Source organism: Gouania willdenowi, chromosome 5, assembly GCF_900634775.1.
Source record: "Gouania willdenowi chromosome 5, fGouWil2.1, whole genome shotgun sequence".
In the NCBI taxonomy this organism is placed as follows: Eukaryota; Metazoa; Chordata; class Actinopteri; order Blenniiformes; family Gobiesocidae; genus Gouania; species Gouania willdenowi.
In genome coordinates, this window is record NC_041048.1 from 10,954,071 (window position 1) to 10,972,646 (window position 18,576).

Consider the following 18,576-nt stretch of genomic DNA (forward strand, 5'->3'; position numbering starts at 1 on the left):
GCTTCAGCTTTGGGGTTAGAGAGAAAAGCAGCCAGGTCGTCTTTCTCTTTCTCCGTGCCTGCCTATGCTGAGATTGCTGCGCCGGTGCAGCAGCAGCTGGGGCTGGGGACTTAGGCGGAGGCTTCCTTAGGAGGGATAGGCGCAGAGACTCATCCACCCTTTTCTTCACTTCGCAGCGCAGCTGCATGGAAGATAGAAAGGAGCCAAAAGTTCCCTCAGGAACGATGGGAGCATCAAGGATGTCACATCTTTCAGTATCCGTGAGCTTCGTAAGGTTGAGCCAGCGAGCACAGTCCTGGATCACCATATTGCCTATGACATTCCCCATAGTCTGTAGTGAGCAGGCTTGGATACGGAGGCACACATCCATCACTGTGGACATCTCCTCTATTATCGCTGGGTCCTGGGACGAAGCAATATCTTCACAAAGTTCAGCATGGTAGGCGGCGAAGAAGGAGATGACATTCATGGCCCTGAACGAGAGGGCAGCAGCCGCATAACTCCTGTGGGACAGGTCTAATTGGAGATGGTCTGGTTTTGGCAGCAGCATGGGTCTCTGTGGAGACACAGCAGGCTGGCGTGGGAGCAGGTGCGCCGCGACGAGCGGTTCCACCTGAGACATCCTGAGCAGTCCGTGGGCCACCATGGCTTCGCAGTCAAGGATAGAGGTGCCTGCAACTGGGGACTTCCCAGTGAACGGGCAGGCCTGCCAAGAATGAGCCACTTCCTCGAGCAGCTCGGGGAAGGAGGGAGTTTGTCTTGGAGTGCCTCTGGTGAGAGGAAGCTTCTTCCCCTCGTAGCGGGACCTGGTGGTTTCTACTGCAATGGCGGGCCATGGGATGGCCAGCCGTGTGGCAGCGCGTTCGCACATTTCCACGGTCTCCAGGCTCAGAGGATGAGAGAGGCAGCGAAGGAGGCAGACAGTCCATCTCGGGCCAGAGTGATGAACACTTCGCCCCCTTCGTTCACCTTGGAGAGGGATAGGTCAGAGGAGTCCCCATCATATTCTCCACAGTCAATAACGAGGACATCCTCGTCAAGTGGGGCGATATCTGCTGAGAGCCCCAGCTGGAGCCGTGAACAGGGAGCGAGGTAAGAGCTGTTTAACCTTACCTTCTGGCCTGGTGTGGTCTAAAAAGCTGAGTCAAGCCTGCCAGCCTTGGTCGGCAGGAAAAGAAGAAAATCCCACCTGTGAACAGTTAAACTGGTCAGATCTAAAAAACACGAGGTAGCTGAGAGGAGAAGAGGCACTTGTTCGTCCCCTACTTTTATAGGAGGTGGGAGGTTCTCCTATCGAACTGATGCGCTTCAACGGCCAATCAAGATTGGCAAAGTGAAATAGGTATTCTGAGAAATGTAGCAAAGGCAACATCCCATAGTGAGATATCTCACGATTTATTATGAAATAGAACTTACTTTTTCATCTTTAAACTGAAACATAAAGAATCATGTACTATGTATCTCAAAACATATTGTGTAGTTTTTTTTGTCTGCATTCATTTTTAAACATTTGCTGTTCTAGAGAAAGTGTGGGCCTGTGAGAACTTTTAACAGGCAGAAAAAAGTAAAGTCAGATAAATTTAACAACCTCATTTATTTAAAATTTTTTTAAACAGGCAACGAGAGCTTTACATATACAAAACAAACTGTCTATGTAATGCACAGGCACCAGATTTATTACTTGAGAAATAAAGAAAATGCATCCTATGATTCATTCTTTCAGGTACACTTCACCAAATGGTACGTTCTCCTGTAAACACATCAAATGTAAACATTCCCGCACCACATTTTCTAATGAACAGAAACAATTACATTGCAAATATTTTTTTAAGGGAAAATCTTCTTAGTTATTAAAACTTGAAGTTCATAGTTCATCATTTATGTACAGGTTTTGGATACCTTACCAATGACTCAAGTTATTAGTGTTTATTGCATCCATAAAAATTAATTGGTACATTATTTTAACACCAATACCCTAGCCACCTTTAAAGAAAGTCAGAGGCAGTTTTTTTTTTAAGGCACCCATATGTCCAATACATACATCACATAGCTTGTAATTCCTGAGGTCTTTGTAATACCTACGTGCTCTTAAAGGTAAGACAAAATGCTTTAGGAGTACAGTGTCTTAATAAGTGCAAAATAAGTGCAGCAATCATGGAAGACGGAATTTAATTTTATTGAGGGATGTTTTAAGGGTTTGTTCCCATTACAATTTGTAGGCTGGTTCCTCTTACATTACAGAGGATCTTTAGAAATAGTCTAAAGCTAGACACAGCATAGCTTAATATAAGTGAAGAAATTGGGCATGTGAGGTGACCCAAACAGCCACTCGGTTGTAATAATGCAATAATGCCTAACAGCAGTGCAGAGATTGTGGCCTGAGTCTCTGTGTGGAGTTTGAATGTCTTTCTGCACCATGTGTGTGTTATTTGGAGTGTTTAATTAAAATATATATGTTAGGTGTGTGAGATTGTGTCTTGTACTTCCAGTCAGCTGGGATATGTTTGTTCACCATGATCAAAATAAGCAAGAAATGATGCTGAATAGACGCCTAACAAACCAGATTGAAAGGAGTGCAGAAGGTCCATGTTCACACAGAAGGAAGAAGTTCCTTTATAGATACAAAACAGAATTCACAGAGGAGACAGACTTGCTTCATTGCAAGAACAATTTTACATGATTGTTCATCAAACCCAAAGGTGCTCATATTGCTTTGTCTGGTCAGTACTGAGATGCTCTATGGAATCACTTCTATTGTTGTGGGAGGAAAACCCATGTTCATCCAATCATCCTTCAGTGGCAGTTTTGGCAGTTTGGATGACAAGGCATATTGTTCACCCGACACCTACAGCCACCGGATATGTCACCGTTACCCTGTGGAGCAAAGGGAAGAGGAACGAGTTTAATGCATGTTCTACTTCTATCACTTTTCAAATTAAGAGCAGAAAAGCAGGGTTTACTTCTAGATTTCAAAGTGTGTGTGTGTGTGTGTGTGTTGACCTTTGGCCCCCATCGAGCCTGTTTAGTGACCCAACAGATCTCGGTCCTACACATCAAACAGCAGATCCAATCACAGCCGTCCTTCTTCTGAACAACAACGTCACATCGGGGACAATTCATGGCCTCTCCATTCTGCAGCATCCTCTGTGATAGAGTAAAACAATATATATATATATATTCAGTCACAGTGTGATGTTTCCATTCCTGCAATGTGTGTGGAGGAGCATGGAGCAAAGAAGGACAGCCTTAAAGTATCCACTGTTGAATCCATCCTTTTTCTGCACAAGAACATGGATCATCCTCAGCTTTGATACGTGAATCATGTAAATAGATCCACTGGGTCTCTTGCGCACCTGCTTGTGTTTGACATTTGCTTGTTTCCCCGTGTGCTGATTTGATGTTGACATTAACAGTTGTTTGTTAATAAAAGCAGGCTTAGCACTAAAATAAACATAAATGTAATTTCTTTACGAAAAAAATGAGGTTTTAACTGTTGGTTTCAGGTTGGTCTCGGATATAAATGTCTGAATGCGTGTCGAGTTCGAGTCGGACTCGGATAAAAAAGTGCTGCCTGATCCGCACTAGGGGTTTCCACTGGATAAGTCTCCGCTGCGCCACGGCAAAGATCCGGTTTTTCCCCACTGTCCGCCGTCCGGTAATCCCCACCGGTTGCATTTTGAGTGCACCACGGTGCACTCCGGTTGGACAACTGTGACATCACAAGACAGAGGCGTTCTCACAATATTTATATAATCGTGCAAGAACGCAATTAAAGGCATGTGTTATAAATGCAACAATAAACAGATAAACAGGTCAGTGTTCCTAACGAAGGAGAACAAGAAGGTTGGACTCTGAATTTGTCATAAACATATTTTTTATCAACAGCCAACAGAGAAGAGATAAAACTGCACCAGTAAAACATGAACTAAATCAAAGTTTCTGCAGTTTACAGTGCAGTTACAGTATGAGAGGAAACAATATAGTGAATGTGATTTTGTTTTTACACATTATGACGTTTTGGTGACGTAGTTACTTGAAATACAATCCAAAGCATTTTATTTTGAAAAGTAACCCGATATTTTATTGCGGAATACATGCTTAATGTCCTGTTTAGCTTCATTTGCTCTGTGCTGATTGATGCGTGGTGCTCCGGTGCCAAAAATAAAAGCCCTGCGTATATCTTGCGGAGGGCACCGGAATGTTGGCGCTGGGAAGGAGCAGACCCGGTGGAAATTAATACAGACTAAAGTGGAAACCTATCAGCTCCGGTGGCGCGGCGGTGACGTAATGCAGTGAAGCCGCATCCAGTGGAAATTGGGGGTAACTGCAAGATCTCAGCGCATGCCTCCGTGGAACCAAACAGTTGTTTGGTCGACCATGCTAGTCTTCTTTTAGCCTCCAAACTGTCTTCTTTTTCTTCTTCTTCTTTATTTCCGGCAGAATAGATGCCTCTTCACAAATCCTGCCGTATGCTCCAGAAAAATGAGGCCGATCCTCACACTGCAATACATTGGGACTTCTCTATTGGAGCAGCCTAACTACCAGCTCCTGTTCCTACACAAAAACCTAGACACTCCAAAGTACTAGCTTGACGAACATTAAAAGTTTCAGTTGACTAACTTCAAAAAGTTCTGTACAAATTTGTTGTTTTGTACATGTTGATCTCCTTTCTGATGGAGGTTTTATTTTGTTATTTATTTCAGCCTAAATAATAATAAATTAGTAAAATAATGATAATCAATGAATGACTGAATGTGATGTGCATTGTTTTTTGGAACTGTAACATTAAAATTGAACTTATGTGTTTGGATAAGGAAAGGGTTAAATTTAAATCTCATCAGCACCCAAGAATAGGGATTAAAATCCAATCAGGACAAAAGGGTATCATCCCAGCCTTACTTTATATAGCCTTGAACACCAGGAGTGCACAACTTTTATAATCTAGCATTTACTGTTTAAACAGCAAATACAGAAAAACAGATTAAACTCCTCTTTTAATATTTGAATATTGCAGACGCTATTAAGGAAAAGGAAAAATATTTCAAACCCTGTTATGTCACCAAAGCACCATGAACTTTAGTAGATGTAATGACCCAAACATTAATAAACAAGTACCTCCAACATCTGCTTTGTCTGCTGAGCTGCTTGGTCATTCTCTGCTCGGATACGCAGGTCATCCTGGTAGTTCTTACAGTTCATGTTGGGATGAATGGCCTGAAAACAGTGACAGAGCCTGTTATGTTTGGTGCAAACAGAAAGGATGAAAATTGTAGAGTTAAATTAATATTTATCAATCAGGGAGCTGAGATACCCTGCAGAGAATGCAGTTTGTTGCGTCACAGATGTCACAGTGGAACTCATTGACTTCATCCTCGTTGATGCACCACCCCCTACAGTTGGGGGTCTGACAGTGGAAGCTGTGCTCGGAGCGGCTTTCTGCGATGCTCAGACGCATCTCCAAGAACCGCTGGTGATCAACGTCTGAAAGCAGCTGCAGCGAAGCACAGGAACAATGAGAGGAGCCTTTACACCTGTGGTTCACAACCTTTTTTCAGATCGTGACCCCAATGTTATATCACAAATATCTGGCGACCACAGAGACGTTTTTTCTCGAGAATTAGTTTTTTTGTCATCTTGTTTTTGTTTGAGATTGTGTGTGGTAGAGATGAATAATTAAACAATAATAATTTAAGAATAACAAAAAATAACTAAAGTAACTAAATATATAATTTAATCAGTAAATTTTGTATCAATTACTAGACATTTCAGGATTTAATTCCAGGCGACCCCAAGATTGAAAAACCCTGCTTTACACAGATGAAGGGACATGTAAGGTGCAAGTTCTTAAAGAGATCCAGACCACAGACATTTACAGTAAGTGAAAGTTGCGCTGATTTTTTTTTAACTTTCACTCCAGGCTTGGACTCACCTCTTTGATCTCTCGGTCCAACAGTTTGCTCTCACAGTTTTCTGGACACGACACCTCAGCATCACGACTGTTTTGTATCGTCCCGATTAAACAGTCCCTGAGTACGAGCACATACATTTCATGACAAGATAGCATCAATAACAGCTGCTTGGGTTTGTATAACAACTTAATATGGTCAGGTTTCTTTTTCTCAAGAAATGTACTTTGATCTCCTGACATGTTTTTACTGTCAACTGTAAGTCTTCTTCAGAGGCATCTGCTGATCGCCTTGAAGTGTCCTAATGAGTTATTTCTGGGCGTGGCCAACTTAACAGTAATGACAGGCTGGCCACGCCCCCTGTTACTTGATGGCCTCTGGAGAAGAGAGTCCCACGTGTGCCTGAGTGAAGATGTTCCCTCCTCCCAGAAAGGACTCATTAAGACACATTAAAGCGATCGGCAGGCACCTCTGAAGAAGACTGACAGTCAGGAGATCAAATTAAATTTCCTGGAAAAAAAAGGTGTCTGAATAAAAGAAACTATGACATATTCAAAAAGAAGAAAAAATAAACTTGTAGAGCAAAATCTTTGACACGCAACATTTGTTTCGTCACCTGCTACATCTGTAGCTGTTGCATTCATGCCTTTGACCTCTGTGTATGTCTACAGAAATAAAGCCACACAAACCTGCAGAAGGTGTGCAGACACTCTCTGAGCACGATACCCTCATTTGGCAGCAGTGAAGCAAAGCAAATTGGACATTCTGCCTCTATGTTGTTGTGAATAATGTTAAGTTCTTCCGTTTCCAGCAGGTACAAGTAGTTCAACTCTCGTTCCTCCCGTTGAGCCTTAAAAACACAAGGTAAGTGATGCAAATAATCAGATTCACATAGGTCGTCACCATTTATTCAAATAATCATCCAAATATACGTATATGTTTGTTAAAGGGATCCGCCACTGCTTTTACAAATGTGGCCCAAAATCTTTGAAATATACTTATGAGAAGATCTAAGCCGAATGAAATGCATTATTTTGCACCATATTACGGTGACATTTGAAAATAGGACTGTGATAGATTATCACAACTGTTTTTATCCTCTTTAGGTAAACCAAAGTGGGTTACATCGATATCTTTGAACCTTTCCTGATTGTTTAGAGCAACAAACAAAATCAGTACAAATTGGCATTTTGACCGCAAAAGCTACTAAATGATCTGAAAAGCAGGCTGATTCTTTTTTTTTTTAAAAGGATTTTTTGGGCTCTAGTGGCCTTTATATGACAGTTGCTTGACAGGAAAGGGATCAGAGAGAGCAGGGAATGACACACAGCAAAGGGTCCCAGGCTGGGAATCGAACCTGGGACCTGCTGCAGGTGAGGAACTACAGCCTCCGTTCATGGGGCGGGCGCTCAACCCACTGAGCTAAACACCACCCCGCAGGCTGATTCTTTCACTCCAATGGAAAACAATGGGATGTTTAGAGGCAAATAGGGCCATGTGACATCATCAATCACGTGATTTCAAGATGGCGAAACACAGGTTCTAAAACGGTAAAGTAGTCCCAAATTGTAAAAGTTAATAAAACAAATATGGTGCATAATAATGTGCTTTGTTAGGCATAGATCTTCTAATAAGTTGTTTTTCAAAGGTTTTAAGCCACATTTGTAAAAACAGTAGAGGATCCAAGTTTTTCTGTTTGGATTGGAGATCTCCAGCAGCTGTGTTACCTGTTCATACTGTAGGAGGGCCAATTGCTCTTGTTCCAGCCGTAGAGCTTCTGCCTGGTCGGGTTGGTAGATGTTGGGCACTTGGTAATCTTCTGGTCGTTCATCTCCACACATCTCACAGCCGGGACGAGTTGGTTTGTTCACAAATGTACAGGCCAAGCAGGACCAGCCCAGCTGCAGCCACAGACACAGAGTTAGCAGTCACTGTATGCCTGCACCTCCTAAACACTTACATTAGTCAGGACTGGACTATTGACTAGTAATTGGAAATAGTGTTTCAGAGCAGATCCTTCAGAGGATCTGGAGGTTAAAGCGATATGCAACTCGTCAAATGACAATAACATTATACCGTATTTTCAGGGCTATTGAACACACTGTACTGTATTGGCCGCATTCCAATAATTTGGCAATTTTCCAAGAAAAATCCACGGAAAGGCCACTCCGTCACATAGGCTACACCCTATTGATGAGGATGACTAGGTCAATCAAAACGGGCAGGTAGGTGGACTGATGTACCCCTGTTAACGGATGTTTCCATATATTCTGATCAGTTTCAACGGACGTGTTTCCATCTCCCCCTGAAATCACATCCTCACTGCCCCGCATCTACATATCAGTCCATTTACGGCTTTTTATGGTCACTTTTTACTGAAACTGGACTGATGTACCGCTCCATCCACCATCGCCTCAGCAGCAATCAAGTTGATCGGACTCTGAGTCAGAATCTGGACACGATCGCTTTTGAACAAACGCAATGTGGTTATTTGGCAACTTTATGCTGTTTTTTGTTTCTTGTGTCAATAACCGGCTGTCAGCCTCTGTCCTGTGTGCGATCGCTCCTGATAAACGTAGCGCAGTGATTTGACAACTGAGATTTTAAACCCTCCCATGGTAAATGCATACGAGCTAGCACCCCTCCACAAACTTCCATTTATTACAGGTATTTTATTTTTATTTAAATAATCAGAAATATTATTTTATATATAAATAAAATCAAATATTCAGCAGATGTATGACTTCTGCTGTCATGCGCTCCCATGCAATTTCCCTCCACACTCAGACACTGTCCTGCACACGGACAATGACGCCTGTTATTAAAGCTGTGAGTGCTTTCACTTTCCCCACACTCAGCTCGTTTTTTAACGTTCAGTTCACCGTGATGTTCAGTGGCTGTTACAGTTCAGTCATTCCACTGTAAGGGAGTACGCAGTTCTGCCTCCCGACAACCGCTTTCACCGGACACGTGTGTGACCAACTGAAAAATCCACACACACAGTGCACCGCCGCATCCTCAACTTTAAAGGAAAAATATAGCGTTCTATACGCCGCAAAACATGTTATTGATGACTGGTTTGAAGGTAAATAATACAACTTACTAATGTGTGTTTGTTTATATCAAGTTTTAACCTTCAAACACATGTAATTTCCCATTGTATGTGGATATTGCCATTTTGGAAATCTCAGCCAATCGGCGTTTACATATTGTGATGAATTTATTGATTATTTAAAAGGGACAATGCACATTAATAAACAGACATGCTGTTAATGACCAGAGTTAGCCAAAAGAGGCTAGTTTTCATCTGTTCTCCCTGGCCAGATTTTAAAAGGCAACCTAAAATGTAAAAGGTATTAAAATACAGAGAGAATACAATATGACAAAAGAGAACAGTTATGACAAATAACAAAATATTACTGAAAAAACAAAGCACCAGATCAGGACTAAAACTCTCAGAATTGCCACACAGTAAATTACAACAGGAGCATTGTTCAAACAAAATAGTTATTCCATACTTAACACAAGAGAAACAAACAATGTACAAAAATCAAAATAAAATAAAATGTTCACAATAGGATTACTCTTCATATTTCTGGTCCTAATGATTCTCTATGGCAGTGGTTTCCAAACTGGGGGGCGAGACGTCATGATGATTAATAAAGAGCTTTATTATTACTTTTCTAAAATATGTTAATATAAATTTTATGTTATTTCTATGAGAGCTGAAGAAGAACAGTCCAATTTATTTATTTATTTTCAAAAGCTTAAACTTCTTTTACCTTTTTTGAGAAATAAGACTTTAAAATTGCCAGTTGGCGCAGCATTTGGATGCCACTATCTATCAGCCACCTTACTATAAACATCACAGAAATGTTACCTCATCAAACCAGTTGGAATGACGTGAATGGAGCACTTCCTTGAGTAATCACTACATCACAGTTTGTCAAACATGTCGACTTCCACAAGTGTGTTTAAAGTGCTTTTTCATGCATCTGCAGCTTTTAAATATACCTCTCATTCTGACTCGTAAAAGTTATATCTAATAGTCAGTCTCACTTTTCTCACACAATTCTCTAACAGATACTAATTTATAAAAAAAACACGTGTTTATGCATTTGTTATTTACTTTATTCCATCAGTGGTCATAATGTTTTCACTCATTGGTGTTCTAATAATTTACCTACCTGAGGTTTTGGTGCAACGACAGGTTTAGGAGGATGATGAAGAAGAGGAGGAGGAGGAGTTTTTCCAGCTACTGAAGCAGAAACTCCGCCTCCTTCCGCCCCTCGAGGTAAAAGGTGCACGTGCTGCATCGACTCCACAATGCCTTAACATAGGAAACAAACCATTCCATCAAACTTTCACACACCAGTTGACCTCTTGCTTGAATAAACAAGTTCTGATGAACTACAGCCAGGCCAGCGGAACATCTCCTCGCCTTATAGCACGTACCACATTCCTGAGAATTTAGTGAAATGACTCGGTTCCACAGAGTAAAACAAATGAAATTGTGCAACATAAAATCGTAATCTATGTTGAATTGCCTTTGAAACGATATATCACATGACTATGTTCCGATAAATTTAGAAATGACCTGAAAAGGTCTCAGAGAGGCTCTTGACATCTGCTCATGGAATATTTATGTCAAATTACAGCCCGATTCAATGAGCATTACCAGAGGAGTAGTCATTTTAAAAATGGGGCCCCCGGGGACCCCTGGTGCCCCCATGGCACATACAGTACAGAGTAATGGGCCCCATTCATATATTGGTATGTGTCATTGCGACAGTTGGTGGTACTGAATCATTGAGAAAACAACTTTAATGGAAATTGCCTAAAAAGGGGGGTGGTCCCCCGGGCCCCTAATAGAATTGTGAAAGGCACAATCGTAATTTACATTGAATTACCTTTAATACGACATATCACTAGACTATGTTCCCATAAATTTGGAAATTACATTTCAAAAAAGGGCTCCGAGCATCTCATCATATTCATTAATAGTGTTCATACCAAGCTGCATTCCGACCTAACAAGAACTAACGGAGGAGTAGTAATTTGAAAAATGGGGCCCCCGGGGGTCCCCCTGGCAGCCCCGTGACACATATGGGGTAATGGACCCCTTTTATATATTGGTATGTGCCAATGATTCGGTACCACCACCATATTTGACTTGCAAAGACATGAGAAATCAACTTTGTGTTTTTTAAACTTTGGAGCTCCAAATAGAAAATCAGGGCCTGAGCGTTGATGCGTACACATCCATAGATTATACCAAATTTCAGTCTGATCCGTTCACGAATAACAGTAGCAGCGATTTTAACTAGTGTACACAACAACAACAACAAAGTGAGCGGCGTTTTGAGTCCGGTAGCCCGGCCTAATAAAACAACAACTTTAATTTTTTTTCAATTTTTTTTGTCTGTGGTGTCATTAAATCTGGTTACATTTCAACAAAAAACTGCTTTTAATTTTATTAATGTTTGCTTTTGTCCATTGTCTTGTAATGATTCTTAATTGTTGGCTAAAGTTACCTTTCTTTCTGACCCATTACACACTTCACAACCAGTGTGAATTTGGACATTTTATCAAATTTTGTTTTAGCCTTAATTGAGTTTTATTCCTATTTTTTAGTCTGGTGTAAAAAGTACAATTGACAAAAACAAGGGTAAAAATGATCCATAATTGAAATGAGCCCTTTTAGCTCAGGCTATTGTATTAACTACTATACCTCATGCACTTTTAAACTGATTTAAACCTGCACGTACTTTTATTCGGATTAACTTTTATACTGATTAACTTTTTATTCCGTGCCTTATGTTGTTTTTATGATAACTGTGTCTGTTTTGGCTTGAATCTTTGAAGTGTACTTGAATATTGTTGGGAGAGGCATGTGCAATTTTGTTGTACTTTTTGCAATGACAATAAAAAGATTCAATTATATAATATTATACTGATATTAAGGAGTAATAAACGAGCCTGCCTAAAGTGTAGAAAAAAACCAAAGCTCTGTCTCTGTTAGCAGAACGAAAATCTATCAAAATCACAAAAGTGATAAACATTGGCAATAAAACATGTTTTGCACATATTTGATCAAGTTTAATTAAATAATTTTATATGGCAGAACTAATAGTGTGTGCTGGCAGCAGAATATACAATATACAATAACATCACAACAATATTATGTCTTCACTAATAGTCAGATTAGAAAGGTTACTAACCCATTTTTTGCATTTTTGATACTCAATAAATCATCCCTTGTAATGTTGATTGTCGTATTTCTAAAAGTTGTGTGCGTTTGCCTGTGTGTACCACTGACTCTCAATGCGTTGCTGTTCCTGGTCCAGCTTGTGTTGATGACGTGTGAGATGAGCAGCGTGGGCAGAAAGGATGAAAAGGAAAGCCTGATCCCCGCTTTTACGGATGCCGTAGCTGTGCAGCGACTTTTGGTCCTGAGCCAAACGCTTACCGATCACCCAGCGCTGCAGCAGCGGGTGGAACCCAAAGTCGTGACAGATCTGCGCACGTACAGACAAACTGTCAGTGTGTGGCTCACAGACAATAATAACACCTCATCATCCAACAACACTGTTCCTACTGTATATTACAGTTTACTGTGTCTGGCCTGGGCCCTCAATAATTTGTGGCTCTTGTAGAGAATGGGTTGTCTGCTATTGGAGAGGTTGGCAGTTCATTTCCACCATATTAACCTTAAACCAAGTTCATCAACCATTTAAACTGCAATTAGATCCACATGAGCAGAAAAATAATATATGGATGTAGAGTATCTTTATTACCTTTTGATAAAGATTATAATAAGGCTGGACGATATTGACCAAAACTCATATCTCAATATTTTTTCTCAAAATGGAAATATACAATATAAATTTCAATATTTTTACAAGTCAGGGTGGAATTTGCTGATGCAAAATGACACACAGGAACATTTATTAAACATATGCACATATGTGCCACTTTTGGCTTTTTCTCCTATAAGGGACAGCACGTGTGAGTGAGCTGTGTAGTGTGGCTTGTTTAGTAGAAGGTCTGGGTTAGGACACACTCAGAAATCCATCAAACTGTGCGTTTCATGCTGTTCTAAGAAGTAGTGATAGCAATGACTCCTAAAAAGAGTATTTTAATACTAAACAAGCTGTGAAATATATATATATTGTCATTGTCCATATCACCCAAAATAGAAAACTCAATAGATCTTGAAAGTCGATACATTGTCCAGCCCTAGATAAGAAACCTAAAAATACTTAGAGGTCAGAGAATTCACTAAAATAATTGAATTTTCAATGTGCAGTGTGTGATAGTGTGTGAAAGGCGCTAGTGGATTCAAGCTCTATTGGCCCCTGCTAGAAATATCTATAACTATATCTAATTTAAGGCCCAAGGGCCAAATCCAGCCGTTTAAAGCTCCCCATTTGGCCAGCAGGAAAAATTAAAAATGACAGCGAAAACATGACTCATTGTGTAAATGACCAACTGATTTAGATTAAAATATCTCAGTACCTCCAAATACACAGATATAATGAAATTTTACAATCATTTTTACAGGGCTAAGTTTTCCCATGCCTATATCAGATGATGGAACTAATTTTTAATCTAAAATTGTTGTAAATTTTTCCAAAATCCAACAATTTTTCTCAAATTTTTCAACAAAATTTGCCCAAATTAAATAAAAATTGGTCAGAAAATCAAGGAAATTTAAGATCCTGCAAGGGCTGAAATCTGTCTTTTATTGCTCTGATATTTTTGGTGCCTTACATACAAACTAGGGCAAAAGAATGATAAAATTGCTCGTTTCACCACCTATAATCTGTAACCCATTTGAGATTAACCTGGTCAGAATTTGGACCTAAAGCATAAGCAACATATTTATCCTCAGAATCAGAATGACTTTATTGATCCCCAGGGGGAAATTGTAACTTTAATGTACAGTATGAGTAAAATTGTGTATCGTCATTCTCCCTGAGTCAGCTGAGAAAAGCCCAAGCAGTAAAAGCATGTATAGCTGATTGGAGAAAAAATGTGTTACCGAGACAGAATAATACTTAAGTAGCATTACGTTTTTATTAATCCTTAAAAGATGATTGAGCATTATGTATTCGTAAACTCAATATTTATGTTTGAAAATGATCAAATGTAAAATTTCTTACAAAAGTTCAGTTTATGCAGCAAACAAAGCACTGATTAAAGGTCCCGTTTGCAATCTGGAAAGTTAGCATGATTTGAGCTAGCAGGACCTCCTCTAAGCGCTGATTGGTTCTTTCCATTCGGACCAAATGGCAGGGATTGGTTTAGAGTTCTTACAGGCTTACAGAGCAGGTCTGACTCATTTCCTTCCTTTTAGTGACTTCTCTCAGGATGAAAGGACTATTTAACCCAGAATACTTAAAAATGCAGACTCCACTTTTAAGTCAAGCAAGTAGATGAAAGTGTTTACTGTCGTGATTTCACCTTTTCCTTCAGCTGTGCAATTGTCATGGCAGCGGAAACCACAACTGTTGTTGGGACGTAGCAATCGGACTCAGCATCTTCCACTCCCACTTTCAATCTACACAGAACACAGAGTTCCCAGTGTGTCACAGGCTTTTCATCTGTGCTAAGCTAAGACACAGTATTTTCATTTGTGTCACCGTACTAACAAACATTTGTATTTCATGTCCTTATATCTATATAACCAGGGCTTTAAATTAACACCCGCCAATTGCGGGTAAAAATTTACTTTGGCGGCAACATTGTAGCGTCACTAGCCATTTTGGCTGGTGAAACTGTTAAAAAGAAGGCTGCCGCTGACACAGGGGAAAATGAAGATGAAAGAGGATCTGAAAAGAAAAAGAAATTGAGGAGTTTTATTACTAAATGGATGTTGGGTCGTGAGTGGCTGGTATTCGACCATTTGTTCACCTTTAATATATGCACTATACAGTTTGTTTACATTTGAAGAGCATGCATGTTAGTAAAACATGTTTTCTCTACAGTACATGTAATTCTTAGTACTGATTACTTCTATTCTTTCTAACTTCAAACAGTGTTCCAGGGATCCAATTTTCATCTGAATTAGGTTTGTTTATTAAGTTATGAGAATATACATTATAAAAGCTTAACTTCTCTGACACACCCAAAGTTCCATATTGAACCTTTTAGGCATTGGTACAATATTGTTTTTAAATTAAATGTTTATATTTTTACCATTTTCATGTATTTCTGCAATCAACTAAAATAAAAAAAGTATTTAAAGAAACATGAGCGCTTAAATCTATTCTGTGGCGCTCAATGTTGTTTATTTTCGCTGGAAAAAATTTGTCTGGTGGAAAATCTGGTTGGCTGGTAACTTTAAGAATCTACTAGTCATGCTGGCTGGTGATCTAAAAAGTTCATTTAAAGCCCTGGATATAACATCAACAAATATATACAAACTGAATATGACATAGGGATACAACATAAACAACACGTGCACAGCTCTCTAATACACTAAGGAGTAAGAACAAATTTAATTCAACTAAAAACAGATCACTTTATTTAAAACATTCAGTAAATTCAGGGTTTGCAGCTTTAAACACAACATTAATGGTTGTGTCCCACCTTATGGGGTCCTGAGGGTAGACCTCATTCTTAATGCTGACACACACTGGTGCATGGAGTATGGACAGCTTCCTGCAAAGTTCCACAGCTCCTTCACAGTCTCCACTGCTCAGGGCTTCACCCAGAGAACAGGCAAGTTCCTCAGCTGCACGTACAAAGAAAACTTATCATTGTTTTTGATCAAATAATTAAAAAGAAAAACTGGATTAATCACAATAGAAATATTAACTGATCTAAAACGTTATCAATCAAAAATTAATTAATAGATTAGGTGGGTCTGACTTTCCCATTGGTGGAGGAAGAAGTGTCAGGATATTATACCAAAGAAAATTGATATATATGTTATATACACACCAAGTTATATACCAAATTACTGACTCGAATCGTAGGCATGCAAACCCAAAATGATAACTGTGTGTGTAACAAGATAAATCTTGATCCCAAACTCTAAATAATGTCTAAAGGGTGTCGTATTACAATATTTCTATGCAGAAAAGTACCTACAACATTAAAAAATACACATTTACTAACTTATACTTGGGCCAGCATTGTGATAATTCTAGTAAAGTTGTACAATATGATATTCCCCAACATATAATAATAAGATGAAAATTACAAACTATTTATTTATTTTTTTAAGTTCTATTTCAGGTATCTAAGGAAGCCCATTCCCTCCAGTAAAAAAAACAACAACAACTAGGAAAAGTAAAATAATAATAAAAATTAAGTCATACGAATGAGATACTGAGACATAGTTATGAGATAGTAGCTCATAATTATGAGATACTGATGTTGATGTGAGATTCCTCCAAAACAACTACAATCCATGTCAAAAGTAGTCTTCAGTGATGATATGTATCATCATTTTTATATGTTTTTATTATTTCACTTTTCCTAGTTTTTTGTTTTGTTTTTTTCTGGCAGAAATGTATGGAAGCCAGTAAAAAAACTAAAACAAAATGAAAAAAAACACATCCTGACAATAAAAAAATAGAAAAAGTCAAATTAAAAAATAAACTTAAGTCATAATTATGAGACACAATTATGAGATAGTATCTCATAAAGATGAAAAGTAGTCTTCAATGATGAGCTGTAAAGATTTCTCTGCCCCTTCCAACTGTAGCTTTGGCGCATCACATGGAAGACCATTTAGTCATCTTAGATAGTAGCTCATAACTATGACATAAGATGTATTATTATTTCACTTTTCCTAGTTTTACATGTTCAAATTAGGCTTCAATGTATGTTTTTTGGTTATACTTTGTCATAAACTTTGAATTTTGTCAAAATAATAATAATCTTTACCCTTACATATACATGTATATCATAGCGATGCACGATTATGGCCAAAATGATAATCACAATTATTCTGATCAATATTGTAATCACGGTTATAATCACAATTATCTTGTTAGGATGCTAAAATGTGATTAATCGTGCATCCCTAGTATATATATAAAACTGTAGCTGGGTTATTATTACTCTTATTTTGAAGGGCCCCAATATAAGGAAGAATGTTTGATCTGTTTCCGTAAAAACCATAAACAACGCGAACATGAACAATGACAATAACAGAAAGTGTTGAAAAACCTTTTTTCATTTTTTTTTACAGAGACAACAGTTGAAATAATGTGTTTTTGTAGGTTTGATCGACTAAAACCAAATGGAAACTTAACTCACCCTCGTTGAGGTCGATCCTCTGTGTCTGTGTGCTTTCAGAAGCCATAACCGCACCTGTAAAGAATGACAAGATTAAAAAGGAGCTTAAAGTGAAGCGACAGACCTTTTTAACACAGGTTAATAACAGACCTCATAGGCTCGGTCAGTCCGTCAGAACACATTAACAACACAGCTGCAAGAATGTAACTGGAGTTAAAAGGTCGCTTAATGCAAAAAGAAAGAGAGAAAAAGACCGAAAAGGGACGTAAAGTGTGGTTCTTGTCTCAGAATCTCTGAATGTAGAAAACGAAACTAACGACAGAAGAACGGAAGATAGTTTTTTTTTTAAAAGGGGCGGGGCTACTGTCAGTCGTCACATTTATCAGGAAGTTTTTGCAACTTAAACATAACACAGAAATTAAACTGAGATCAAATCTTAAATTAAACATCTCATTCGATTTATTTATTTATTTTTTTTTGAAGGGGGGGCACTTTATTCTAAAAAATAAATAAATAAATAAAAAATTAAAAATGTATATTTTATTTTAAAATATGTGAATAAAGAGAGCAGCGTACATTAACATAAATATTTCTATGCTAAATGGAAACTAAGTGTAGGCCTACCAGATTTAACAGAAGAAAAAACATTATTACATTTATATCATTTTAATATGTATAAAACAGAGAATAAAGTCAATTAAAAAAAAATACAAGGTTTAAATACAAAAACAAGTTTTTACGTCGCAAGTAACTTTAACACATTAGGACGTAGGACTTTTTTTTTTCTCTCTCTTCTTGCAGTAACTAACTGTATCCAACAGATGGCGGTGCTTGACCAAGCAAGGCACATGTATTTGTATAAGGCATTTAAACACAAGTGCTTAAATGATTAAAAGTGCAGAATTTAGAACACATTACACAGAGCTTAAAAATCAACAGTAAAAGATTAAAACATAAAACAGAGTTTGAAATCAACAGTAAAAACATAAAAAGATTATAAACAGAGTTTGAAATTAGAAAAACACAATAAACAGAGTTTAAGAATAAACAATGAAAACATTAAAAACACTAAACACAGTTTTAAAATCAGCAATAAAAACATTATAACATTAAACCTAGGTGTAACACTGCCCTCACTTTTTACATCCTCCCTTTAAAAAAAAGTATTTCTTACCGTTCCTTAGGGAGGGCTGGTGATGGTCACAATTATGCAATAAAATAAATTCATTTATTTAATTGCAATAACAAAACATGCATTGCTATCTTTAAAAGATTGCACTTCTTGTAGTGTTGACCTTTGACAGCATGTGTAGACAAGGTGAAAATAAATAAATAAATAACATTAAACAGTATGTGAAAACAAGAAGAAGAAAAAACATTAAAAAGAGTTGTTTTTTAAAATACCCTTAAATACCCT

The 18,576-nt window shown here is 38.3% G+C and overlaps 1 protein-coding gene across 1 annotated transcript; it reads right to left on the bottom strand.

Annotated features, from left to right (window-relative positions):
- Positions 1 to 1,575: 1,575 nt before the first annotated feature.
- Positions 1,576 to 17,489, bottom strand: LOC114463766 (ranBP-type and C3HC4-type zinc finger-containing protein 1-like). Its single transcript, XM_028447545.1, has 13 exons — positions 17,310 to 17,489; positions 17,181 to 17,234; positions 15,501 to 15,645; positions 14,373 to 14,469; positions 12,226 to 12,424; positions 10,094 to 10,236; positions 7,634 to 7,807; positions 6,596 to 6,756; positions 5,930 to 6,026; positions 5,312 to 5,491; positions 5,116 to 5,214; positions 3,001 to 3,144; positions 1,576 to 2,874 (listed from the first exon to the last, which is right to left on the bottom strand). Exons 2-13 carry the CDS (start codon positions 17,224 to 17,226, stop codon positions 2,794 to 2,796), a joined length of 1,566 nt encoding a protein of 521 aa, XP_028303346.1. The 5' UTR covers positions 17,227 to 17,234; positions 17,310 to 17,489; the 3' UTR covers positions 1,576 to 2,793.
- Between the last annotated feature and the right edge of the window lie 1,087 nt (positions 17,490 to 18,576).

Excerpts from the sequence above, each read along its gene's own strand:
- LOC114463766 (XM_028447545.1), bottom strand. The coding sequence starts at position 17,226 with ATGGCTTCTGAAAGCACACAGACACAGAGGATCGACCTCAACGAGG. Across the intron at positions 7,808-10,093 it reads TCGTTGCACCAAAACCTCAG|CTGGGCTGGTCCTGCTTGGC; the intron begins GTAGGTAAATTA and ends CTGTGGCTGCAG. Across the intron at positions 6,027-6,595 it reads TGTCTGCACACCTTCTGCAG|GGACTGTTTAATCGGGACGA; the intron begins GTTTGTGTGGCT and ends GCTCGTACTCAG.